At 40.8% G+C, this 26,615-nt stretch overlaps 4 protein-coding genes across 4 annotated transcripts in view; 1 reads left to right on the forward strand and 3 right to left on the reverse strand.

The window, feature by feature from the left end:
• Positions 1–9,164, reverse strand: part of ahcyl2b (adenosylhomocysteinase like 2b) — a gene marked incomplete at its 5' end in the record, with an annotated part of 38,731 nt that extends 29,567 nt beyond the window's left edge. The window contains one exon of the mRNA XM_083934939.1: positions 8,829–9,164. Within this exon, the coding sequence (XP_083791065.1) occupies positions 8,829–9,164 (336 nt within the window). The remainder of the gene's footprint in view (positions 1–8,828) is intronic.
• Positions 9,165–10,188: 1,024 nt separating this feature from the next.
• Positions 10,189–16,363, reverse strand: tmem209 (transmembrane protein 209). The gene is made up of 15 exons (XM_083935638.1): positions 16,329–16,363; positions 15,832–15,993; positions 15,176–15,234; positions 14,954–15,085; positions 14,584–14,813; positions 14,285–14,489; positions 13,832–14,007; positions 13,627–13,698; positions 13,387–13,483; positions 12,785–12,910; positions 12,532–12,629; positions 11,944–12,058; positions 11,674–11,771; positions 11,042–11,115; positions 10,189–10,836 (listed from the first exon to the last, which is right to left on the reverse strand). Exons 2-15 carry the CDS (start codon positions 15,969–15,971, stop codon positions 10,782–10,784), a joined length of 1,677 nt encoding a protein of 558 aa, XP_083791764.1. The 5' UTR covers positions 15,972–15,993; positions 16,329–16,363; the 3' UTR covers positions 10,189–10,781.
• Positions 16,364–17,572: 1,209 nt separating this feature from the next.
• prdm4 (PR domain containing 4) lies at positions 17,573–24,149 on the reverse strand. Its single transcript, XM_083935419.1, has 12 exons — positions 24,108–24,149; positions 23,704–23,779; positions 23,471–23,586; positions 23,154–23,342; positions 22,285–23,052; positions 21,849–21,998; positions 20,906–21,024; positions 20,732–20,817; positions 20,367–20,494; positions 19,670–20,251; positions 19,143–19,311; positions 17,573–18,943 (listed from the first exon to the last, which is right to left on the reverse strand). Exons 3-12 carry the CDS (start codon positions 23,583–23,585, stop codon positions 18,580–18,582), a joined length of 2,670 nt encoding a protein of 889 aa, XP_083791545.1. The 5' UTR covers position 23,586; positions 23,704–23,779; positions 24,108–24,149; the 3' UTR covers positions 17,573–18,579.
• A 1,592-nt stretch (positions 24,150–25,741) lies between these two features.
• On the forward strand, positions 25,742–26,290 carry LOC310962584 (achaete-scute homolog 4-like; the record flags this gene model as incomplete). The annotated part of the gene is made up of 1 exon (XM_083935090.1): positions 25,742–26,290. One exon carries the CDS (start codon positions 25,742–25,744, stop codon positions 26,288–26,290), a length of 549 nt encoding a protein of 182 aa, XP_083791216.1.
• Between the last annotated feature and the right edge of the window lie 325 nt (positions 26,291–26,615).

The raw sequence follows: 26,615 nt of genomic DNA on the forward strand, positions 1-26,615 counted from the left end.
AAAATGGAATTACAGGAGTCTTTTGCTTAGGCTTTATTTACCATATCATATCATATGCAGGCAACAGAATTCATAGTTAGCTAGCTAGCAAGTTAACCAATGGGGGAGTGCAAGACAATGATGACTGTCGGCAAATTTGGAGGTTGAAAGTAAACAACTAATTTATAAAAAAAAAATGTTTACAATAAAGAGTGGATTAAATAAATCCATCTTCAATTAGAATGCTCAATTAAGCTACATCTCACATAGTAACAGCGAGCTAGCAAAAAAACGAATTCCAAGGCAATCCATTCAATACTTCAGTAGTGTGTATGTCATGGTTGGGCTAAATGAAAAGTCATGAAATCATCAACATCGGAGGGGTTCCTTGTGTGGGGAAACATGAATCTCTGTACACAAGTTAATTGCAATCCATCTAATAGTTGTTAATAGTTGATATTTCCAGGGCATCCCTAAAGCCACACAAACTGAGCTCTCTAATTGCTAAGAATTGTAGATGAGAATCCCAAAAAGCTGGGGTTTCTTATTAACCTAGCTTCTCTTAGGATGGGTCTAACTGACTGCTACAGCCCTGAATAAATTGCGGCTATGAAACTATGGAAAGTATGCAGGGACAGCGACACTGAACACTGCCCACTAAAACAATCCTTGTCTTTCTGATATGGTCTGATAGTCACTGTAAAAGCCAGGGACACTGATACTAGAGGAGAACAGGCAATGAATGATGGGGCTTAGTGACAGATTAAACCCTACCTACTTCTTAACAGAGAGGGGGAGAGGAGAACAGCCAACACACTGGGCTTTCCGTAACTTCGTTCTTTTCGTTCACATGCCTTTCCCTTTTGATTTGCTACTGAGCGGAGGAAGAGTGCCAAGACTGCAGGCTTCACACGTCATTCAAGGACAAATTGAAGCTTTCATCAGGTTTCTGTATTCTACCGTATAGCTCCCTCTCTCATATATAGACAAGCACACTTCAGTTGTGTAACAGGGTCTTGTTGCCCATGTAGACCAAAAAACTAGGGCATAGTTTCCCGGGGCTGAATAAATGCATCGAATGACATGGACAGCAAAGTGATCGACATTGATCGAATCGTTTAAAGAGCTATTGTTTCAGACTCAATATTGCTCTCAAATCTGAGAGAAAACTAATCACAATATACTTTAGATGCTGATATTTGACCCAATGGTGTATCAACAATACAGGGGCTTTTACATGAATTAAACAGCAAGCTGTAGGCTATGTTCTGAATGTATCCATATCTCATTGATTTACCCATAAACTCTGTCTCCATCGATGCATGCTTTCCATCATGTCAGTCTATTTCTCTCTCTCTTTTTTTAAACCACTTCAGCTCTGAAAGTCAAATCCTTTCACTGAATTGAAAAACAAATGGATTGTTAATGTCTGTCATTAAGCTAAATGAAACCTTATATAAGCTAAAAGAAAAGAAAAAAAGGTAGTGGTTCATTTCTAGAATTACATGTTTGTGTTTTTTTTTTCTCTTTCCTCCTCTTGAATGATTAAACATAGCCATGTCTCCCCGTGGGGAAGGTATAATTACATCAAAAGGCACACAGACAGGGTTGACACCGCTCTATTTTTGAATAATCCCATTAGGGGGTCAATTTTCTATGTTTAATTAGGAATGTGAAGCAATTCTTCATCAGTGATTAGGCTGGATTTGGATTTTTTTCTTGGCAAAAGCTCTAGATCACTTGATGCTGGCAAAAAAACTAGAATTAGCTTTGTGACGATGTGAAAGCGGTCACTCGTAGTAAGGATGAGCCCACAGATAACTGTCATCCAAATCTCCCTTCACCTCTATGGGATGTTTAAGTCTCTTTCAGTTTTATTTTTACTGTTTTAGTTCACTGCAAAGGGCCCTTATCAGCATCATTTCCAGCTGGAGCAGGTTTTCAGCAAAAAAAAACAAACAAAAAAAAAAAAAACAAGTGGCAACCTGCAGTTCCTTGAATGGCCACTTGAGGCTGGCTTCAAAAGCGAGACAATATCCCCATGTTAAACTTGAACTTGAAAATCTGTAGCAGAAATAAACATATTTACAGCCTGGTACAAAAAACAGCTTAGGTTTCTAGAGCCAATTTTAATGTTTATATTGCTTAATTAAGGGCATGACCGCTTTAAGTGACAGGTGGGTTCCGTCACAGAGCCGGATATTACCCTCATGAGTTGGTGGATACTAAAACACAGCTAGAACGAGAGTGAATATTGGACTTCAATTCATCGGGTGGCCAGAAACACAACACCAAATTTTGCTAGATGTGAGTATGTACATATATGGCTGAATGTTTGTATCCAACAGCTCTGTCCTCTGTCTGTCAGAGGTTGGTGGTTTGGCCTGACTAATAGGAAGCAGGGCAGACAGATGGATGTGTGGGGGTTCATTTCAGCTTTGTGAGACAGCACTTTCTGAACACAATATTGGCCCTTTGTTCGCATCGAGTGCTTCAGTATGTAGCTGCATTCCTTGTCAAGCTGCGTTGCCAGTTCAGTGTTAATGTCCACTACTGTTTACTGATCCTCGTGTAAACCCAATGCTGAGGACTAGTGGGAACACACACACACACACTATATCTCTCCGTTATTCAGAAGTAACTTAACCAAGGGGTTTAATATTTCACATCATACTGGCTTCTTTCAGACACTCAGGTTCCAGGAAAAAAACTCCTTCTTCCTTCCATCCATTTACTCCTCTGTTCCAAGAACCTGAGCCTTGTAAAAGGCATTTTAATGGAAAGATGTGTAACTCAATGAGCTGAACATGCTCAGCGATAGAAAGCGGTGATGACGTGGCAGGAAATGAATGTCAACCGGGGAGTCACAGTTGTACATGTGTGGGTGGACACACTCAGGAACAGGGAAGCACAGACACTGGCACTGCCAATACTGGCATAAAACCACAGCACATGCATGAGAGGGAGCAAATACTAAAAACCCATTACAGAAACCAGAGCACAACTACTCTATTCTCTGGCTAGGTGTTACGGCTCCCAATATACTGAGTGTGAAAATTGATTTTGGCTTGTCGATTACGGCACTGGGTGCTCATTCCGCACTCACTGAGATTGGAAAGCAAACATGGAGTGTAATGGCAGAGGCTGACACAATTCATACACAGGAGGTAGCAGGTAGAGTACAGGTGTTAGCACAGGGGATGGCTATCCCACAGTCACTCTAATTACAGGTTTTGAAATATCACAAAAGGTCACATATGATCATTACAGGAGAGCTACTGGCTAAAAGGCAAATTTCTTTGACATTTAGGAAATTTTATTAACATTTGAACATGGTGTATAATATGGTTAAACACAGCTAATTGCTTTGCTTGATATTTTGCTTGACATATCAGCGAAAGGCACAACTGCAGCCATACATGCATGCTATATAATAGTAGTATCAGGAGCATACATTATTAAATTACACAGTAAAAAGAGCCATTTTAATAACTGGAGACTTTTCATTTGAACAACATTGCATTTGCATGTTTATTATAGGTATGTTGACACTGTCAGAAATGTGTTGAAGTGTCTGGAGGCAGACAAATGTGACTGCAATAAATATTTGTCATTTAAAATATATTTTTCCTGAGAATCGTGAGAACAATTACAATCCTGCAGCCGTACTTCATTGTAGCTGCTAGAACATCCTGTCTGGACAGTGATGCAGAGATCACTATCTGGCACACTGGGGGTGAGAGAAATTCAAACTGGCGTAAAGTACCCACAGTCAGTGTCCTAAGTCAGCCTCTGTGGCACGGATGAAGATGGTTAGGGAGGTGTGATCTCACACATGCTTTTGCTGTGTGGTGCTGAGTGTTACAGAATGCACAGTGAACACAATAAGACTGTGAGAAAACTAGACAGGGGCTCAAAAACAAAACAATAACCCTGGGGTGAGCGTAGTTTGTAACTCAGACGGAGCAGCAAGTGATTAGTTTTTGTTTATTCTAAAGTAGTCCATCAATCCACTTTATGGAATGTAAACAATGTTGTTGAGTAGTGTGATACGAGGCAACTTGACTTGCGAGTTACAATATTTCTCCCCAGTCATTATGCTCGTACCTACAGCATTAAATGCATGTGATAGGTTGTAATGTTCAATATAATCCATGATTGTTCATGACATTGCACAGGGCTAGTATCTGCCAAGGAAACCAGAATTGATGTCCAGAGGATACATAAATACTGCCAACTTCTATTCTTGATTGATTCAATTATTACCAGTGACTCAATAAATCATTAACATCCAAGGTAAGTATGTGCTCAAACAAACAAACATGTAAAAACTCCATTCCCTCCCCACTCCCATTTCTCATTACTGCCATAACAAAGCGTGCAATATCATTAGCAAGTGTTTCATATGTAGGCCTGGCTGAGGCTCTGAATCCAGCATTATGATTGGGTTTCCTCTGCTCAAGCCAGGGACTCTACACTATGTCCTCTTTCCAATTTCTGTTGTGTTCTTCATAGCCCTGGGTCAAAGTCTGTCCCTCATCCTCCCTGCTTCCCCAGTGACCCTGCCAGTGCCCTCTGACAATGGTCAATCCTACTTGCGGCCCCCCAACAGCCAATGAAAGCTCCAATCAGCATAATAACCAGCACAGCACTGTTTAATATATTACAGGGTTGGACAGAGAGAGCAGGAGCTGCAAGGCAAACTCCCTTCACTCAGTTTCTAAAACATGAGCAAACTCGACTGCAACACCATTGCTCTGACTTCACACGAAGGTTCCACATTCCCCGTGTAAACACAGAGCAAAAGGATGCGTGCATGTGTGTTTATATGCCTTAAAAGACACTCTCTATCTGTCTAATGTGGTAAAGTGTTTAAGGCTGGCAGTATACTCCAGATGAAAATATCCACTTTTTTATGTTGCTGCCAAAGACAGCGTAGCTAGCAGATGCTGGTTAGTATACTCACTGTGACTCCAGATGTGGGGATTTTAAATGTTGTGTATTAGGGATTTTAAGCCATTTCTAAATATGAGTACTTGCATTAAAGCAGTGGTTCCCAAACACCCCATACATTTATTCACATAATATAATTTCACGAAACCAAGAGATAAAATAGCCACAAGTTATGTTAGCTAACGTAACGTTTACTTTGCTAAGTTATTATTACATGAGTCGACTGCCCATAAGGGTAACAGACTGCATGTTATGTGGTAAATTATTAAAATTACAATTTTAGATAACGATACTACTACTTTTACAGATACTGCTTATTGATCCAGTACTTTAGTAGTACTAATTATAAGTTCTTTTTTAGAGAAAAAAAGAAAAGAGAAACATTTTAAATAATCGAGTTGAATGACCAACTGCTTTATTTTTTTGTATCTTATAATGTAGCCTACTAAACAAACTGTACTGTAATAAACCAAATCAGCATAGTTTATATATATATAAATAAATAACAGAGTCTGTTGAGGAGGAATACAAGGACCGCTAAGCAGAAACAATAATGTCCGAGCCTATTGATACTACGGTCATTAAAAATCTTGCCCCGGAGCAAATTTAGAACCGGTTTCGGTGCCCATCCATATATTTGAGCAACTAATGCAATACATAACAGGTTCTCAAAAAGGCTTCCAATTTTGCAGAGTATGTGTAATTAATGAAAATTCAGAATCAGACTGGAGAAATTGAAGAATTACATTAAACACCACGTCTTTTTGAACACATAACCTCACACAGTTCTCTTCCCAAGTAGAACAGACATAGGTCACTGTAAGCCTATTTGCCAGTGAGCCTTTACAGGAACACCAGCTTAGTGGGTGACATAACATTATATCAGTGAGGGATGCCCTTACCAACACGGTCACTGCCAAATGTCAAAGATCAGGGGCGAACTGTTGTAAGCCAGTACCATGAAGGCTTACAAGGTGAAAAGTCTTGTGTTTGGTCACTTATGTGTCTAACAGGTAAAGCATCTGCTTAAAATGAGGCCTCAGTTCAGCCACTCAGGCAGATAACCCTCCTGACCAATTATGAGACTCAAACAATGTTTACCGCAGATTCAGCAAAAAGTCACTGTGGGAATGCTCGTACTTAGGCCTGCTGCATGCAGAACTCTTCGCCAGTTCACTTCTCACCCTGGACTTCCCAGAAGCTGTAAAACATTCGTGCCGAGCCATGTGGGTCACAATGAAACTCATCACTGGACTCAAAAAGCTTACATCTGGGCCCACCTACTACAGAGAGCTAGCCTTTTAATCCCCTCATGTGGCAACATAATAAAGGCATGGATTAAAAGATGGCCAGTCATTCTGTCAGTCAGTCAACACTGCTGCCTGCCTGTCTGTTTGCATCAGCCCCACTGCTTCATTTACCCTTTAATGTACTAGGCAAGCAGAATTCAGTTGATGTGCAAGGCCAGGCTGTGGCCGTGCATCTATAATGCAGTGTGCCATAAGACCCACGATGCCTTGTGATCTATAAATAGGCTGGAGGCAACCTTCTGTCCCAGTGGATATACACTGAAGTGGTTAACCAGAGTATTTAAATTAATGGACGGATATCTGCCACAATGCATTTAGAGTGTCTCTTATCCATTACTATGGCTTACTGGTCTCTGCATTATATGAAAATAAAACAAAAACAATCTGTGACCCTAAAAATTCAGAGATGCACTCTTTTAGGTTCAAATGATCCCTGCTGTACAGTTTCTCACTACAATAATATAATCTCTTTAAATTAAAATGGATTACACAGAGAATATCTTACATATCAATCTTCATATTAATCTGACATTATAAAAAATAATCCATGTTCTTATCAAATATAAAATAGTGTAACTACATTGGGTCCTGAAAAAAAGAGCCTTGAAAGTTTCGATTAAAAAAAACAACTCTGATGCTGCTTTAAGGAGTATTTAAAAGTTTTTCAATGAAAGACTACCCAGACTAGAGACTAGTTAGAGAAATACTTGACAAACTTTTGATCATGATTTATTTTCACTAAATAGAATAAACATACAGCTACAGCATTTTGGAAGTTATCTTTTTGTACCATGGTCCTGTATGCAAAATTGGTCTTCTCAATATTCCAGGTGTGGCTGTTGCTGTCCTGTACATCCGGTTTCAGCTGATACCCAGTCCTTTCTCACACCCAACTTTCTAGCTCTACTCCTATGGGTCCCCTTTTGGGGTTTTTTTGGGGGGTTGTCTTAACGGGATAGGGTCATTGTCGATGGAGAGAAGCAGTGTGGGTGGTGGGTGTGTCCCGTCCTACTTGTTTTGCCCCTTACAGGTTTCACCCTTATAACCACCCTTTTGGTTTTCCATCACAAGGGTTCATTGTGAAAACACACTTTCTTTGCTGTTAGGCGCTCAATTATGCAGTATCTGTCCATATACTCGCATACTCACCAATACCACAATCTTAGGCAGTATCGGGGCATTTAAGACCACATCTGACCATCACTGATAAAAGTGCAACAGAGTGAGTGACCACAGGCAATAAATGACTGTCAACTTTTAATAATAACTCTGATCAAAGGGCCAGAGCTGGAAGCTTGCTCAAAGGATTCCTTATCAAAAAAAAAAATTCTTTCTGTGAACTTTGCTCTTCATTTCCACCACTGTCATCAAGACTTTGTGAAGCACAATAAGATAAAAACAATAAGATAAGATGCATTCAGGTCACAACCACAGCTGAGCAGTTTTTGAATCTTTGCTCGGCAAGGAAAAGACATGCTGCTAAGTCAGTCCGACCTCTGAATTACACCGCAAGGGCAGAATCTCCCTTCGCTGACGTATAGGTGCTCTAAAAGGTTAAATCAGGCTTGAGAAAACTAGGTGAGAGGAGTGCTCCGACGGTCAGGGATTACTGACTAGTGTTATGTCTGAGCTAGATCACAAACCTCAGGTGGTACTGCATCAATCCAACCAAGATTACCATGGTATTTATTTTAAGAATTGTGGATATCTGTGACTATCTTCAAAGTACTAACCTGAGGTCAAGCAAGGAGCAAAGATCATTTGAGCTAAAATATTAAAGCAGTCTTTCACCTACAGACACACGCAAGCGCCTTCTACTTTACTGTATTCATCCAGCTTCTTCAAACATATTTGTCAATTAACTACTGTAAGCTCTCACTGAAAACAATTATACATATAATAATAATAAGTTTATGTGATATATAATGCGCTGACACCTTGCTGCAATATGTTCCCACAGTTTCTGAATACAGGCTGCGTGCATTTATCTGCCGATTGAGCTTTTTGATACTTTCACAGTATTTATACATTTAGATTTTTAATTAAAAAGACACAGACACCTCACTGTTTACAATTTGGGACATTTAAGCTTTCACCCAGTACACGGACACTTCTTATTTTTAGTTTAGTTAGCATCATATTCTGTATTCAGTATAAGTTGTTTTGTTCTTCGTGGTAGTTGTTAGCTATAATGGTTACATATGGTCACACATCCATAAAGCAACAAAAGTGTGAACTATTATGTTTTTAAAAAGGTTGCTAGCACCACACACAAAATTTCCACAAAACTTGTGAGAGCAGTTGGAGACTTTTTATCAAGCTAACGTTACTGAGTTCATGTCCTAAAGGTTTAGCTATGTCAGCCTAAATTAAATTGGGTGCACCTATTTCCAAAACAGTGTTGAACCCTTATTACACGCTTTACGGTGTTATTATTATGGAAGACCATTATTAAAAGCATTATCTGACACCGCTGAATCAGATCTCGGACCAGCTAGCCTGTTAGCATCGTCACACACAATGCTTAGTGGTGGTCCGATAGCACCGTGGATATAGTAGCTGTGGAGAAAATGTAGTCTCACTCGCCTTTTTCATCCGCGGAGCCTCGGCAACGGTACCGTCACGGTTGACAAAAGCCTCCCCGCCGTTCTGTTGCGGGTCTGTCCGCTTCATAGCCGAAGCCTGCGGCATCTTCGCGGGGTTCGGGGTGAGCAAACCCAGGCTGCCTTCCCCGGCTTTCTCCGCTGTAGGGGACGCCGCAGCAGCGACAGAGGAACCGGCCTCGTGCGGGTCATTTCTGGCGAGGGTCTTGCCCTCCGAGGTCGGTGTCACCGGGGAACCCGCCGGGAAGTCTTTGCCGGTATTGGGGACGTCTTTGAGTTCGACCTCTGCCATTTTCGCTGCCACAACCTGGACTGACATCGCTGCAGTTTGACAAAGTCCTTTTTTCCAACACAAATAGCGAGTCAAGCTGGATGTTAGCGGAGGAGGGACTACGTCAAAATGCATTGTGGTCTTTGTAGTTCCTCAAAGTATCTCACAACCCCACAGGCCACCTCCAATACCAATGATAAGCACTCATGTGACATTTTTCAAAAGGTTAGTCAACATGAGGGAGAACAATAAAACAGTTGACATAAATATATTTCATATAGCTGAAAAGCAGTCCTAATGGATACAGTGACCACATTTCCCTACAGGAAAGGCTACACTGCGAAATGCATTATGGGAAATGACGTTTGTTATAAAATAGAACGACACTAAACTACAAAACAAACCCTTTTTTCTTTTTGACGTTATTTCTTTTTTGTTTATTTTATTATTCTCTCTCATGTCTATTTTCTATATTCAACACAGATGTCTCTCTGTTTCCTATAAGTTTGTTTTTTTATTTTGTATTAAATAGTTTGTTTAAAAACAAAAACAAACAAAACGCATGCCAGACATGGCAACCACATCTAAAAATTCTACATGTTTTCTTTAATTAGTCAATCATTTTCTGAATTACGTGTCTTACATGTGAGTATTAATAACACCAGGGTGTATAAAATCACTTCAATAATTAGAATTACATCATAAAGGAATTTTCCTGCAAAACTGTGTACTCTACCAAGGTTGACCCAGAAATATTTTTATAAACAATGCTTGAAATTGTCAGCCAGCATTGTTCTCCAGCCTCAAGTCATTCACTGGACGTTGTTGCACAAGATACTGCATCACATCACAGTGCTCCTGTGGTGGTCATGCAGTATGCCATGAGAAAATGGGACCAGGTATTAGGCAAAAGATTTTAAAAAAATGAACTACATTGCCACCAAGTGGATGTCTATGGTTGTGAAAAAATATCATTAGTTGGTGGGAAATGAACATGATTCAACTGTTTCTTTTTAATATCTCAATTTTATTTTCAAGTCTAATGTGACTAATGTAAAATGGCATTATTGAAAACAAGCAAACGTGTAGAAGGTTTGGTTTAAACAAATGGCTGACACACAACGTCAGAATAATTGGCTTTTTGTAAAAGACGTTATAGTCAGAAAAAAAGACTTTGGTGGTTCATAGGCTTTTCATTTGTTCTCTGTCGCATATCAAAAGAATTAACATTGTACATACGCCTAGTACTAATACTTTTTGTGTATTGCTTCAGTTTCTGTAGGTGACTTCAAGTATGTCACAGGTTACTGAAGCGGAAGATAGAAAAGTTCACACATTGCATTTACATTCATGCTAAATGAGTCTGAGCCCTTTACAATTCACCAGCTGAATCTGAGGTATATTATTTACAAGGCTGCCATGCTGGTACATTCTCAACATACAAAATCAGAAAACCAGACAATGTTAAAAAATACAGCTCTGCAGTACACCATAAGCGCACTGTAGTAAAATGAAAATGCAGAATATTACCCATTTGTACACTAACATCGAGAAAAATCCAAAAATATGCATTTATTGTCTTTCAAAGTGAAGTGCTGCTTTTTCGAAAGAGCAGTCCTTAAGTTGAGGAGGTATTCCAGCATTTTGTTGCTTGTAAAAGATGCATCAGTTCTCGAATATCCACAAGATGTTCACACCAGAGAGGCCGAGATTTACTCTCCTGAAGAAAGTATGAAAAGCTATTTAATTACCATAAAAAAGACAAGCAAGGTCTAACAGATCATCTTAAATCAAAACGCAATCTCTGCTCTAGTGTATGACCTTTGTGTTAAAAATAAATCAATATTGCATTACACTCTAAATGACATATACCATATAAGTTAGCCAGCCTTTTACATAATTTTACAAGGTTTAGAAGTACTCACCCCAGCATCCCTGACTCCTTCTTCTTAATGACATAAAGGAACATGAGGATTGTGTGGAACAGGTTGTTCCTGCCCTATAATGGAAATCAAGATGGGTCCATGTTATTGCAATCAAAGTATAACATTAGAGAGAGACATACTGAACTGTCTATGAATGAGATGTCTGTTCTGAGTTTCCTGGCTTTGGAATGGGATATGTGTTACATATGTTGGGATTACTGACACGAGGAAGTACTCTACATACAAAGCATGCTTTATTAGCGTATAACAAGACTAAACCCAGTGCTTGTGTTTAAAAGGTAAGGTGCTCTAATCTGAAATGAACTCTTAATCTAGAGGAACAATCAGAAAATCGTCTCTTTTTGTAGGAAATGTGTGCAACTTTGTTCCCTATTGTGTTTTATGTGCTTTGTATTTATTATGCATTTTATAAACATTTGAAATCTGTAAAGATGATTTACAGATACTTGCAGATCTTTAAACTGCCACCTCAGGACGACCTTCTAATTGCACAACTTAAAGTGTACAAAAGAAAGAAAACTGACTTCTCTAAGATTTTATTTTAAGCCAGTTAAGGCAAAATAAGAGCAAGAGCCGTTTTGTGTGGGAACACTGGTTGCTTTTGCTGTCACCTTGGGTAGACTGTAGATATGTCCCTGGTAGATGAGCTGGTAGTGAGGGGGAGTGGTGCTGCTTTGGTGGATACAGAAGAGGCTCTCCTTTGTAACATCTAGACTCGACACAAAAAAGGACACAAGAACTGAAACAGCAAGTATGAAGTACAGACAGGCAGTAGATGCTGCATTTTAAGAATGACAAGCATTCACGGAAATCACTAACATTTTATTATTCCTTCTTCCTGTTCATCCAGTGCGTGGGTTTGTTTGTGTGTGCACACTTACCAGGCTTGTCTGGGGTGTGACTGAAGTGCTGCGAAGTGAAAGTCTTTCCGTCTGGGTACTTTGGGTGTGGGGGCAGTCTGGAGTCCAAGTATGTACAAAACATATGCATGAGGATCTAGAGGGAAAGATAATATCAAGTATCAAGCAGAGAAGTGGGCATGTGAACCCTGATGAGGAAATACACCCAGACAGATCTAGTCAAAAGTCTATAGTCAAAAGACTCAGAAATTGCCAAATTCAGAATTTCTATGGCCAAGTGAAACAAGTTGTCACAATATCGAGTCCCAACCTGATATCTTACTGATGTATGCGTTAGGATTGGTCTTATTCCCAGAGGTTATCTGGACAAGAAAAATACAACCCTACTAGGGAATACTAGCCTCCACCTCAACAACCAGTCAAACAACTTCATTTCTTTTTCCTGACTGTTTAAAAATCAAGAAAAAAAAGCGATGAGCTCGTCATTGCTGTAGTGTCACGTGACTGAAGTCATGTGGTTACTGTCACAACTCTGCTGATTACTCCAGTCGGTTGTACCCCTGGCTTGGTGTGTTTATGTGTGTGTGCATGTGTTGTGTGTAGACTCACAGCACAGTCAGTGGGGAGGTCTGTATCCCATTTCCTGTTCTTCACATCACCACCACCATTCCAGCGAAAGGAGCTCATGCAGCCGCTGTGGGCCAGCTCTGACAGGACACAATACACACACAAAAAAAAACAAAAGAGCACAAATGTATTAGAAAAATGCCTTCCACTATAACTCATACCTTTTTTCCCTTATACTCACACACATACGATCACATTAGGCGGACATCAAACATCGCTGTATTGTTGAACCTACCTTTTACGCGGTCCACTAGATACTCTTGGTTGGGAGTGATGTCCAGATACTGAACGATAGAGTTCATTGTGGGGATGGATGAGGCTTTCATAACTGCTGCCTGTTTCAGGCTGCTTATGCTGGCCTCTGGTGGAGAAAAGAGTGGAAAGTAGTAAGACCCAAAAATCATCAGAGAAGGAATACATCAAAAATAGTAAAACTGTAATTTCCATATTTTAGATTTATTTTTTAAATGTGTGTTATACACTTTCCTAAACACACTTATCTGGCATTTTTGTTTTTGAGAAAATCAAGAAGAAAAAAAAGCTTTGTTGCTGTAACATTGCACATTTTTCTTCAACTTAACTTTGCATGTCCGTTTAGATATCCAAGTGCTATACCCAATAAAACAAACTCATATGTTTTTACAGTAATAAGCAGCCTTTCTAAATGTATGAGATGTATTTTGAACATAAAACATTTTCCTCCAATGGCATTGATATGACATTTCTTAGACAAAAGGTAATACTCTTTGGTCCTGTATGGCACATTTCATTGAACCCAACAGCAGGGTGAGGACAAAGCACATTTCCAACAATTCATCTTCTCTCCAGATGGTTTACCTCCTATCTGGAGCTCAGGGCAGCCCATCCTCCTGAGCTGGCTGTTGATAGAGTCTGTTTCCTTGACCAGGGGGACCAAGATGGTGTCACTGAGCCACTGCAAAACATACAAACAGATTTAGTTTCAGATTTATTGTTTTTTACTTAAATCAAAATTCAAGCCTGGTGGAAGTCTTGTGACAAAAATCAAATGTGAAATGTAAAACATATGTCGTTCTAGAAATATGTTTGAACGCTCACATTTCTAAGCTTCGCAGTCCAGCTATCAATGCGGTCCACCACAGGGCGACTGGTTGTGATTCTGGCCCACACCTACATGCCAGGTAAAAGAAAAAGATATGATATCATGCCAATCATATATTCTACTCTGACACCAGCAGTCACGAGTGTCTCATTTATGACTCATTTATCTTTATTAGACTAATTAAAATGTTGATTTACAGACCTCCTCTGCGGCCTGTTTGGAGCCCAGGTCTGTCTCGTCCTTATGGGCGGACGGGGCCTGGGAGCGGCAGGCCGGCTGGTACAGGAACTTCCTCAGGCTTTGGGCATAATCTCCCACTGAGCGGTTGTAGTTCCAAAATGTTGGGCTGTGGCTTGGAGACACGGACTCGGGACTCCCTATGGAGAGCATCATTTCATCATGATATATCTAAAAAGGTCTCATTCTGTGAGCATATACATTGAGATGTTTTTTGTTTGTTTGTTTGTTTGTTTTTACAGAGTAATCCAGATTGAGATAATAATTACTAAATGATTTAAAGACCTGGCTATACTTTGTAAAAACAAACTCTTGGTCTGCCTGTCTTAGATATGCCAGTGACTCCAGGTGAATAAAGTTAGTGTCCTGCTCTGTTTATACTAACAATGGACTCCCTACAACACTGGTGTGGTGTACCTAGCTGGCTGCGGTGACTCCTCTCCTCCTCTGTGCGGAGGAACCTCTCCAGGCTTTTCAGATCCTCCATGTAGTCTTCCTTGCTTCCTGGGGAGTTAAACACTGAGGGGGATGTGCGATATCGAGCTCTCAGGCTGGAGCCTTCTGCTGGTCCAATGCTGCTGGGGTAGGGAGAGGAGCCAGGGGAAGGACTGTAGTTCAACACCTGAGAAAGGAGGAACATAATGCTGAACTGCGACAATTATCCGTTATATTGACCCACCCACACATCTCCGGGCTACAGTGATGCGATGAACTACCTTTCCGAAAGCCACTGAGGGGGAAAAGGGCCCCCCTGCACTGCTTGGGGTGGATGGGCCGCTGAGAGGAGGGCTGTATCCGGATACACAGCTGGGGGAGAACTTGGGGCTAGCGGTGGCTGGCCGTGACGGGCTGAAACTAAGCACGCTTTGGCCCTGTAGAGGAGAAGACTGGGCTGGAGCTGGGGACTCCTTTTTTTCTGGCTTTTGGGGCGGAGAGGCCTGAATACCTGCGAGTGGACAGGCAACAAAAAGCATACACTATAAGTCACATACTCAAAACTAAGGAACCTCGTTTGTTTACGTAAAGATTAAACAAAATGAATGAAAAATATGGATTTTGCAGGGTAAAAACAAAGTGGAGCCTCACTTGTGTTTCTCAAACCCAGGAGTTGATGCTGCGCAGGGGATACGGCAATGCTAGAGGGAGCCATTGTGTATTTGAAATATTTCCAGAAGTCAAAAAGGGCATTGAGGCTAAATAGAGAGGCCAGCACTAGTTCTGTAGACATGACAGAAGAGAAGGACACACATATATACAGGGTCTAATGATATAATTCAATTGTGGACAGCAAATGAGTTAAGACCTCACCGATGTACCAGATAGGCCAGTAGGTGATGTTGTAGAATCGGCTCAGCAATTTCCCTGACCTAATAAACAAATACACAACAGAAATGGGAGATGATGGGATAGTAAAGTAAGTAAGTAAATGTATTTATAAAGTGCTTTTCACAGGCAAAAGTCACACAGTACTTTACAATGGCATAAAACAAAATACAGGGCAAACAGAAATACACAATACATCAAGAAAAAACCCAATAAAGACCTAGACGTCTAGTTGACCTGGTGCATACAGGTCAACTAGATGCCTGCATGAACAAATTAGTCTTTATCTGACTTTTAAAATAGTCCACAGACACCGCAAGGGTGCAGGCAGAGCCTTCCATAGTTTAGGCGCTACAGACTGAAAAGCTCGATCACCTTGGGTCTTAACGTGGGTGCGTGGGACAAACATTAAATTTAACATATTTGATCTAAGAGAGCGAGCTGAGGAATATGGGTGATGTAGCTCAGTCACATATGCAGGAACCTGTTCATGCAAAGCTCTGTTAAGATTCTTAAACAGGATCCTGTATGCAACAGGGAGCCAGTGAAGAGATTTGAGTATGGGGTAATGAGACCGTCTGTTTGTCCTAGTGAGTGACATGTTTGGAAGAGAGCACATTACTGAACTTGGAACAACTTACATTTCAGTGTAAATCATGCCAGCTAGAGACACGTTGAGCACAGCCCAGGCCAGGACCACCTGACGAGCCTGTTCCTCCCTCCTCATCCTCAGCGCCCTGTCTATCATACTGGGCATCCCGTCCTTCACTGGGGTCATCATGATGTGATCTGTTCTGCTCAGGCTGAGATAAGGAGCAATCACAAAACGATCATGCAGTGAGCTCAAATTAATCCAAACTAACACGTGTTACGGACCAAATCACCATCCTTTAGCTATATATCAAATAACAATATGTCACATGAAAACTGTAGCTACATGAAGAAGTGGAGCACAATTAGCCGACCTGCAAGCTTAGCGGTTAGCTAAAGTTAGCTTTCTTATATTTCAACAACAAAGAAATGCTGGGGGAAGTGTGGTTTCAGTGTAAATTTCAACAGACAATATTACAAAAAATATACAAATAGTGAGACAACCAAAATACAAATTCAACGAGTAGGAAATATAGATAATTCATACCACGCTAAAGTGAATGACAACTGCAGCGCTGCATGTTTTTGTATTTTAACCGGAAGCTATACTGCGCACTTCCGGCGACGGAAAACCGCTAAAGTTTATTTCCTTGCTTTTTTTTTTTTTGATATGTACTTAATTTATTATTTTATATATGTTGTTTTATATATATATATGTGTATGTGTGTATGTTATGTATTATTTGCACATTGGTCTTATTTGTATGAATACATATTTTTGATGTCTGTTTGTTTTTTTTTAATCTGAAATAAAAAAATCTAAATTGAAATAAAAGTACATTTTCCTTCGGTGTGGACAACACATGGGAAATTTGTAAAATTGAGGAAGAAACTATTACATATTTATTCTGGGAGTGTCTGTGTACTTTAGAGTTCTGGAAAAAAAATGAGAACTATTTCAACATTTAAATAACAACACAATGCATTGGATTGTCTATGTATTAATTCTACAAGGGAAATTTCACATCCATAAAGCTACATTTTCAAAATCTTGGCCAATTTTTAGTCCCTTTAAAATTTAATTTCTGAAATATTCTGAGTCCATCCAAATTATTAATAAGAAGAAAAGTACAACTGATACAATATTTTTTAAGTAAATGTTAGTATATAGCCTACCTTACAATTCATTTTTTTTGTATTTGTTTATTTACTTTGTAGTTCTTGTTTTATTTTGTATGTACTTCCTTTCTTTTTTATTGCTTATTTAAGTGCACTTTCTTCTTAAATTTACATTTGTCATCATAATGTAAGATTGTAATGTAAATTGAGAAAATATTACGCCGAAAAGTGTAATTGTTTGTCACATGTTTATCACAGTATGCAAATAAATTCTGAAAACAATTTTTTCTCCAGAATGTTTCTTTAATATTCAGTAGTTGTGGGACAACTACACAATTTAATAATATTTAATCATTTATTTATTTAATGACCATAGTCTGCTTTTAGTGATACATTATATCAAAGTGAGATATTCACTCGTCCAGACGGGGCGCTGTCTCTCTATTTTCTGATTTTAATGAGTGAGAATGTGTTGAATGTACAGCAGGTGGGAAAGCAACGACATGCAGCCCATGATCATCATGGTTTTAAAAAAAAACAATAAAGACAAGAAAATGATGTAGTCAGTGCAGTAGTAATTTATGCTTTCAACTATATCATTTATATTAGTCAACAACATAAGCAGCTGTAAAAGTTCATTTATTAAACCATTATGCAACAGAAAGGATAGAGTTATAGCAGTTTAACAATAAGTCACTCACACAATGAGGAATATCACATTAATGCCCAGATTCGTGTTTTCAAGAGGCTCACTTCCATTCACACAGACATTTTACATGAAAGAAGCATAAAAAAAACACACAAAACTCTACTTTTAATAAATAAAGAATCAAAGCCAAGGCCATATAGCAATTACATGTCAGGACTAAAATGCAACAATATGGCATCAGAAAATTAAATTATATATCCGCCATTCATCTCATGATGTTATTGAGCGAGTCAAAAAAAAGAAACAAACAACAAAGAGCCTGTGAATATTCTCATTTGTCCAGGTCATCGTTATCCCCATAGCTTATACGAACCCCATCAACTAATATTACACTGGCCTGAGTTAAAGGAAAAGCGAGAGAGCTTTGTAGAAATGCAGTCAGATCTTTATCAGTTGTCTTCAGCACACATATCTATATAGATATATATATATATCTATATAGATATATATCAGTTGTCTTAAAATATAAAAAAACGATACTTTAGTAGCACCGAGAGTATTAGGGTCAGGCATAAAATAATAGAATAAGGAGGAAGATACAAAGTCAAAACGTAGAGAATAAAGTCCAAATGTCAGCACTAGTGCCAGGCATTGGAAGATAAAAATAAATATTTTTTGCGTTTCAAGAATAAAGTTGAAAGCACTTGACATATTTACTTAATAGTCGATATGCAAAATAAATGAAAAAAAAAATCCTCTTCCTTATTTCTTCCCCTTATGCTTGGCCCTAAAACTCTTCCATAGATACACTTGTGTGAGACCAAACTATTATATATTTCTTTATATTATATTTTGATTGTGAAATTTCTGATAATCTAAAATATGGTCATTAAAATGTACTGATTATGGAAGATATTGCAACTGTAATCTGACAAAGATCTGATATGATATTTGGCAAAAACTAGAGGTAAACATCAGTATTGTAGTAACGTATATAAATAAACAAAACATGTAAAAAGGCACAGTGTTGTCAATGAGGGGGTGACAGAGACTTTTCAGAGTTATATCCTCCAACATCTAAACCGCAGTCTTCATTGCTTGCTGAATCAACAAGTCTCTCTCCTTCTCTTCCCCTACCATCATCCTCCTCTTCCTCTTCCTCCTCTTCATCCTCTTCCTCATCATCCAATTCCTGCTCCTTACGGGACGCTCTTTCCGTCTTGGGCCCCTTGCATATTTTGAGGTGACGGGTGAGGTGGTACTTGGTGAGGAAAGCTTTGTGGCATTTCTCACAGACAAAGTCTCTTCGGCCCTCGTGAGAGTTCATGTGCTTCTTCAGGTGGTTGGTCTTGAGGAAATGTTTGTTGCACTTTGGGCACTGTATTCGGCGTTCGCTGTGGTGGAAACGGGGAAAGAGCATAAAGACAATTCACACATTAGGTGATCTCATTGAGATCAAGATCGCTTTTTAAAAAACAAAGTACTATAAGCACTGCAAAACTGGCCACAATCATTTTATCTGCTGACTCATAAAATAACTTACTTAATAATAAAATAATTAATTCTGCAGCATTATCTAAATAGGTTACATACTGTGTGTGAGAGAACATGTGCTGTTTCAGGTCGTGTTTCCTGATGAACGCCCGGTCACAGAGGTCACACTTGAGCTTCTCTGCACCGGTGTGGATAAGCATATGCGACGCCACATGGGATTTCTGGGTAAACAACTTCTCGCAAACCGTGCATCTGTAGTTCTTCTGACCTGTTGTCGGGAAAAAGAGTTGTATTGATTAAAAGCAGAAGTTTGTAAAATACATTTATTTGCTTTCTTGTCACTCTCATTTCTGTCCATTCAATATGAAGCTACAGCCAGTTAGCTTAGCTTAGCACAAAGACTGGAAACAGGGGGAAACAACTAGCCTGGCTGTGTCCAATGTTAGAATGAAATGCTTGCTAGCTGTGACTTCATATGTATCATATATATGACGGTTGCTGTGAAGCTTGACATTTGTATATTTCTATTTCTTATGAGAAACAGGGTTTTTTTAGTAGGACAGCTGAAAGGACAGATTTGACCAAAAATCAAACCTGTTAACACTTAAGTAAACTTCTGCACACACCTGTGTGAATCTTGAGGTGCATCCTGAGGTTGCTGGGATCGCTGAAGGCCTTACTGCAGTATTCACACTTGTGAGGTTTCATCCCCACGTGCCCCATGAAGTGCACGTTGAGCTTTGTGGATGTGATGAAAGCCCGGGAACACATGCTGCACTTGAATTTCTTTTCCCGTACATGACCCTGACCTTTTGCTCTCGCTGCGACATTATTAGAGTTCCTATTACTGCTGCCCCTGCTGCCCCTGCTGCCATGGTTATCGCTGTTTGTTTGTCCCGCAGCATGGGCATGGCATGGCCACGGGGAAGAGGAGGAACTTGAGGTCCCGTTGGTGAGCTTCTCTTCCTGGTGAGAGTGTTGCTGTTGCTGCAGTTGTTGCTCATGTTGCTGTTGCTGCTGCTGTTGCTGCTGCTGCTGTGGTGGTTGCTGTTGCTGAGAGTGGTCCTGCTGTGATGGGCTGTGGCTGTGTGGAGGTTGGTTATGGCTGTGGTCACTGTTATGGCTGCCAAGATGAGACTTGAGTTCAGAGAAGGAGGAGCACTCTTTGCCACATTGGCAGATCTGGCCCTCAGGCATCTGAGTAACACCTGTGGAGACATATGAGAATGTGAAATGGTCAACATCATATCAACGTATAACCAGAGGAGGAGTGTGGCCACTTTAAAATCAAAACTATACACGTTTAATCATCTGTCAGCTCACCCATCAGCCTGCAGTAGTCTCTGCTGTAGTAGAAGAGCAGCTCCTGGTCTGGGTGGATCTCTGTGGTTGTACAGAAGAACAGTTTGCCGTTGGCAGGGTAAGCAACCAGGTTCTGCTCCTCACGGGTCCTAAACACACACGCACAAACACAGCAAATAGGAATTGTTTGTGATATATTAAAATAACATGGCAAAAATGTTGATCACCGGCACTGACAATCTGGAGGAGATGATTGTGAGCTACTTTATCTTACTCCATTTATTTGCTGTCATTCTATAATGACAGTACAATTCAGTTCATTGTGGCAGCTATAATCACAATTCTGATCTAGTCCGGATATACACATTTACTCAACTCTTTCATACCTTGCTTTGCGGACAAACATCATCCAGTTGCACTCGTTCTCGTCCGTCGTCACAATGTAGAATTCCAGCACATTGTTGTGGTACATCTGAAACAGGGACATGGGTTCATCACTTATTATGGCTTTGCACTGTGAAAAAACCCACTGGTTAACCAAAATCCACCAAAGCACTGACTTTCCATATTTGTGGTGTCTCCTTTTCTGGCCAATCAGAGAGATCTACGTTGCTACAGTGCTGGCCCACCATTGGTCCAAAGCAAGTCCTCGGAGGAATGACGTCCCGCGCAAAAACTCCTAGGAGGGGCATAGGCACATTTAGTCAATAATCATTAGATACGGCGTCTTAATAAACTTTAATGGTGCTTCTTCTTTGTTATGGCTTTCACAAATAATTGTGCACGTAAAATCTCTGGCTCCATAACACATGTATGAAACAGGCAGATAAAAATAAGCAAGTGTTTTAAAATTTAGTCTAAGAAATTAGATGTGGCCTCACAAAGCCGAACAACGGGAGGACAAGAAATAGACTAAGGGCGCACTCACACTGTCCATCCGTACCGTGCCCAAACAGGTTCCACGGGTAAAGCCTAGTTCGTTTGACCAGTGTGAGTACAACCGCACCGCGCTTAGCTGCGGCCAGCCTGCCGGTCACGGCCCGTTTGGGAGAGGTGGGCTTTTGTACATGTACAAGCGTGCGCACATGTGCGAGCACGAGGCCTATGGCGGCTCTGACGTCATTTTATGTGCGCCTGTTCGAACAAAGCAAAAAAAAAAAAAAGACGGACCATGCGTGGACATTTAAAACAATGACGGCGAAAGGTTCACGTTGGTGTGATGCGGAGGTGGAGTGTTTACAGCAGATTTGGTTGATGAAAATATTCAAAAACATTTGGACAAGACGCACAAAAACGCCAAGGTCTATGGAAATATTTGTAGACAAAGCGACGCATCGGGATGACGTCAATCAATGCATGTGACATGTTACGGCGATAGGCAGGCAAGAAGCATTCGCGCGAGGCCCAGGCAGTGTGAGTACAAACGGGCCTGGGCACGGGGGACAGTGTGAGTGCGCCCTAACAGCCAGCTGTGTCATTAAAGTGCTCTCCAGAATTCCTTACCAAGTGGTTCGTCAGCCACTGAGATGCGAAGGCACAGTGGACGCGGCAGAGAGAGACGAGCCCGGCTTTGGATGGGCGCGTCGGGGATGAAGGTGACCGGGCCGTGTTCTGGGCAGTCTGAGGTATACGAGCGCTCGCACAGTGTGCACCCTGGAAGACAAGTACATCACAAATGTTGCTACACGTGAAAGTCACTAATACATATTGCCTTCCTACAAAGTCAAGTGCTTGCTTAACGTACACTCACCATTCAATTCTATGACTGCTTTTTACAATGCCTTGCTATTTAAATTATATATTTTGGGGGAACAATAACATTTTCTTAAGCTTTGTAGCTGTATATGATTTCCAATACTTTTTTTTGGTCTAAAAAACATGACTTTCAAATTCATTGCTATATCCAAATCTGATGAAACTGTAACAGATATACACTCACAGATGGTGTAAGCAGTGACCATGTTCTCTTTATTGGAGGTAGAATCCTCAAGCTGCAGGGTGGAGTTAACCAGCACCAAGTTGTTTTCTGGCCCCAGAGACACCTCCGCTGTGATGGGGGACACATTCACTGCCTCCAGCCCCATCCCAGAGTGTCCATGGAGCGACACCGGCTCCAGTTGGCCCTGGCTGGCCATGGAGCCGGTGAGCACCACACTGACAACGCTGGAGTTCAGCTCGCCATTTGAGTGGAGCTGCTCCCCAAGTCCTCCTCCTCCTCCTCCTCCTCCCCCAGCATTCCCCACTCGGCCTCCCATGTGATCCGACTCCATCACCACCGGTAGTTCGAGCACAGGGGGTCCATGAAGGGGCATCACCCCACCGGATGAGTCCACCCCAGTCAATCCCTCATGAGGCTGCCTTCCCCCACCGAGCTGCTGCTGCTGAGTATCAGACACTACCCGGACTCCATCCATGGTGGCCAGCTCCTCTCCCATCCGGTCAGGGGACATGGGGCTGCTGACGCGTGACTCCATGGCCAATCCTGTAGAGCCCAGCTCATGAGCACCAGTCTGGTGGAGGTCTCCCTGGCCGCTGACCTGTCTGGAATCCATGGGCACCAAGCCCTGCTCCAGGGGACCACCGGGGCCGCTGTAGGGATCCAGACCTGAGGGGTTGTTGCTGGCCACAGACAGGGTCCCGTCCATGTTAAGGCTGCTTGGATGAATGTATTGAGGTGGCGGACGGTCTGCCAGGTAGGACAGGATACCTGCGGCAGGGAAAATGGAAGTTGAGTATCACGCATCTGTGATTAACCACAATTAAAAAGCATCCGCGCTACAAGAATCTCACACATAAACAGCACCCGACCTGGCAATATGTGTCGGAAGTAGCTGCTTTCTAGATGGGGGTACGGAGGCGGTGGCAAAGAGTAGTTCCTCTCCGGCAGGCCGCACATCACTCCTCTGTCACTCAGTGGACCCATGGGGAGCATCAACGAGAGGGCAGAGGGAAGGGATCCCAGGGAAGGACCCAGGCTGGGGATGGCCACTGGCATGCCTGAACCATAATAAAAGAGTCAAGACACAGATAATAAAATAAGCTGAAAATCCAGCGGAATATGCAATGCTGATTTATATTTAAACAAGCGACTGGAGTGCGTTAGGTCAAGCATCTATCATTCATACCTGGAGCAGGAATGGGGTTGTGTGTGGGAGAGGTGGGCAGACCCAGGTGGCTGGCGCTCACTGAGGGCACACTGAGCTGGTCCATGCCCACAGGACTCAGGTTCATGTCGTTCATCCTGGAGAAACATCGGGAAACCGAGAAAGAGCAAGCTCCATAAAATCAAGAGATTGTTTTGGGTTTCTGGCTGCTGTTAATATGACATGAACGTAAGCTCTCTTATCTCGTGATGTACCTGAACTCAGCAATTGTCCATCAGTAACCCTGTATCGTTACTGCTGAACGGTGCTTTTATGAGGTTAGTTCTCTGCCTGTGAAAAGAAAAAAGAAAAAACAGTGGTGTGAAAACAACTTAAAACGACATACCAATCATACTTACTATACAACACCAGCTTAACAGCTAAAACAAGTTTGCATGTGATTCAAATTCACTTGTTTGCAACTAGTCAACCAGTGTTGTCCCACTGCTAGCGTTAGCATGGCTGCAAACAACATCTACATGCATGGGCAAAACAAAGAATAGTCACGGGTGTCAGTTTTCTTAACGTACACAAACACCTGTCACCGCCGAATGAGTCGCTCCAGTATCAAAGATATTGATTATAAGAAAAGGAAGAGGCGTTACATGCAACAACATACCAGCACAATAGCTCCCTGAACGGGGCCATGACAGCATTGTGGCGACCCATGGTGCGCATGCGCCATAGTGGAGGCGTATTTGGGCTGATCTCAGGTCAGTTTTTCTGATTCACAAAAAGCAGGTGGATAATCACCAAATGTGTTTAATAAGAGTTATTATTATTATTATTATTATTATTATTATTATGATTATTATTATCATCATGGTAGTGTTATTATTATTGATAATGGCGGTGATAGTTATAATACTTATTATATTGTATTATGATGTTATAGCGGTTACTGTTCTCCCATTTCACCATGTTTCTGTCGTCGGTTTTGGTGTTATTTGTTTTGTTGTTTATTTTGTTTTATCTGCAGAGAAAAAAATAAAAACAAAAAGTCCAACACTGAGACAATGATTATGGCAGTTGAAACAAATAAGTAGTTCAAACCATTTTTAAGGTAATAGCTGAGTGTCATTTATATTTATTATATATATATATATATATATATATATATATATATATATATATATATATATATATATATATATATATATATATATATATATATATATATAATATTATTATACATCTAAGAAATAAGGCAAAGGAAGCCGAGAAGAGAAGTAAATCCGTTTTTGTGTTATAAGTAATGTCATGTTGTCATGCTGTTTTGTGGTCTACTGTTTATTATTATTATTAAGACAACCTACACTTTTCCCAAAAGGAAACTGATCTGTAAGACATCCGAAACATTCATTAAGAAAAATGTGATCAAAAATCTAATATATATTGGAAATCTTGAGTCATTTTCCAGTAAATAAAAAATGTAAACTGCTTAAAACAATAATGTTTCAGTAAATGCAGGATTTTAATATAACAGACATTTTTAGGTCATTCAAATACCAAAATCCCATAATGTGACTTGTAACGCAATGTAAAACTTTGACTCAACTCAATCTAAATCATTTCAGAATCAATTGAATAAAATAAATAATCATTTTCTTTAAATAGATTTGTGCATGAGTGCATGAACTGAAAATGATGTGCCACCACACTATTTTAAATCATTAACATTTATCGGGTGACTAAACTCCGGTTTACCTTGAATGGTCATTCTTTCAAACCCCACATTTGTATATAACACAGGCCTAAATTAACTCATCTACTCAATTTTGGAACTGTCAACCCCAAATCTGCACTCTAAAAACGTGTTATTATTAATGGCCTTTATTTATTTAAGAAGCCATTTATACGATTCAATAATCAGCATGTATAACCCTTAAAGTTTGCCTTATCCGGGATGGGAGTGCTTCACATTGTCAGCAGGAAGAAAAGCGTTGTGTAAACAGTTTTTATCTTGATGGGAAATCCATAGCTGCATCTCCGCCCCGGATAACACCCACCATGCCTTTCAGCATCAAAACCCCAACAGACATGTTGTCACATATTCTGACAAAGTCCCGATCGAGAAGTGCTCACTTATATAAAGATCATAATCTAGATATTTAATCACAAAGTGGCGAGACTCTTACTGAAACGGATGGCTGTGAAGGACTCTGACACGGTAAGCTGCATCAATAGTGCAAAATAATATATAATAAGCGTAATATATTTGATAACTGTTTCATTTATCTGCTTCTTAGAGAAATGTCACATTATCCCTGTAAGGAGCTAATGGAGCATGTTCCATATGTGCCTCCACTGGCTCTGCGCGGCTTCTCCATGGAGACCACTAGCGCACACTACAAGGATGCGCTTCGACTTGGACTGCCCTTTCACCTGGACGCTGCATACCTCGACTCTGTGCCCGCGCAGAGGTTACCCTACAGACGATTACCCTATATCCCCTTTCACGTGCCCCTCGGCGTGTGCGATTATTCCTTTGAGCCCGCGTTTATCCGGAAAAGGAACGAGAGGGAGCGGCATCGAGTGCGCTGCGTAAACGAAGGTTATGCGCGGCTCAGGGAGCATCTGCCGCAAGAGTTAGAGGACAAACGGCTCAGCAAAGTGGAGACACTGCGGGCGGCTATTGACTATATCAAACATCTGCAGAGTCTGCTGGAATTAAACGCGTCCGGGATGGAGATGTCACTTGGAGACGCGCGTAACCGTGCGCCTCTGCCGCAGAGGACTGAGAGCAACAGTGATGGAGAGTCCAAAACTGGCCTCAGCGACAGTGGGGGAATAGTTTACTAACTCTTTGTGTGTGTGTGTGTGTGTGTGTGTGTGTGTGTGTGTGTGTGTGTGTGTGTGTGTGTGTGTGTGTGTGTGTGTGTGTGTGTGTGTGTGTGTGTGTGTGTGTGTGTGTGTGTGTGTGTGTGACCTGCTGTAGCTTACATTCATTTCAGTCATAATTTCGACTGTGTGCCTTTTTCCACAGTCTGTACACTGAGCATTAACATCTTTTGTTTACATGTAGGGAGCTATTTGAAAAAAAACCCTCAGAATGCACTTGTTTTTCAGGCGGATAGAAGATGAATGAATTAAGTTTTTTTTTTTTAAGAATTTAAAGATTCTTTTC

Source organism: Echiichthys vipera (genome assembly GCF_963691815.1).
Source record: "Echiichthys vipera genome assembly, chromosome: 20".
In the NCBI taxonomy this organism is placed as follows: domain Eukaryota; kingdom Metazoa; phylum Chordata; class Actinopteri; order Perciformes; family Trachinidae; genus Echiichthys; species Echiichthys vipera.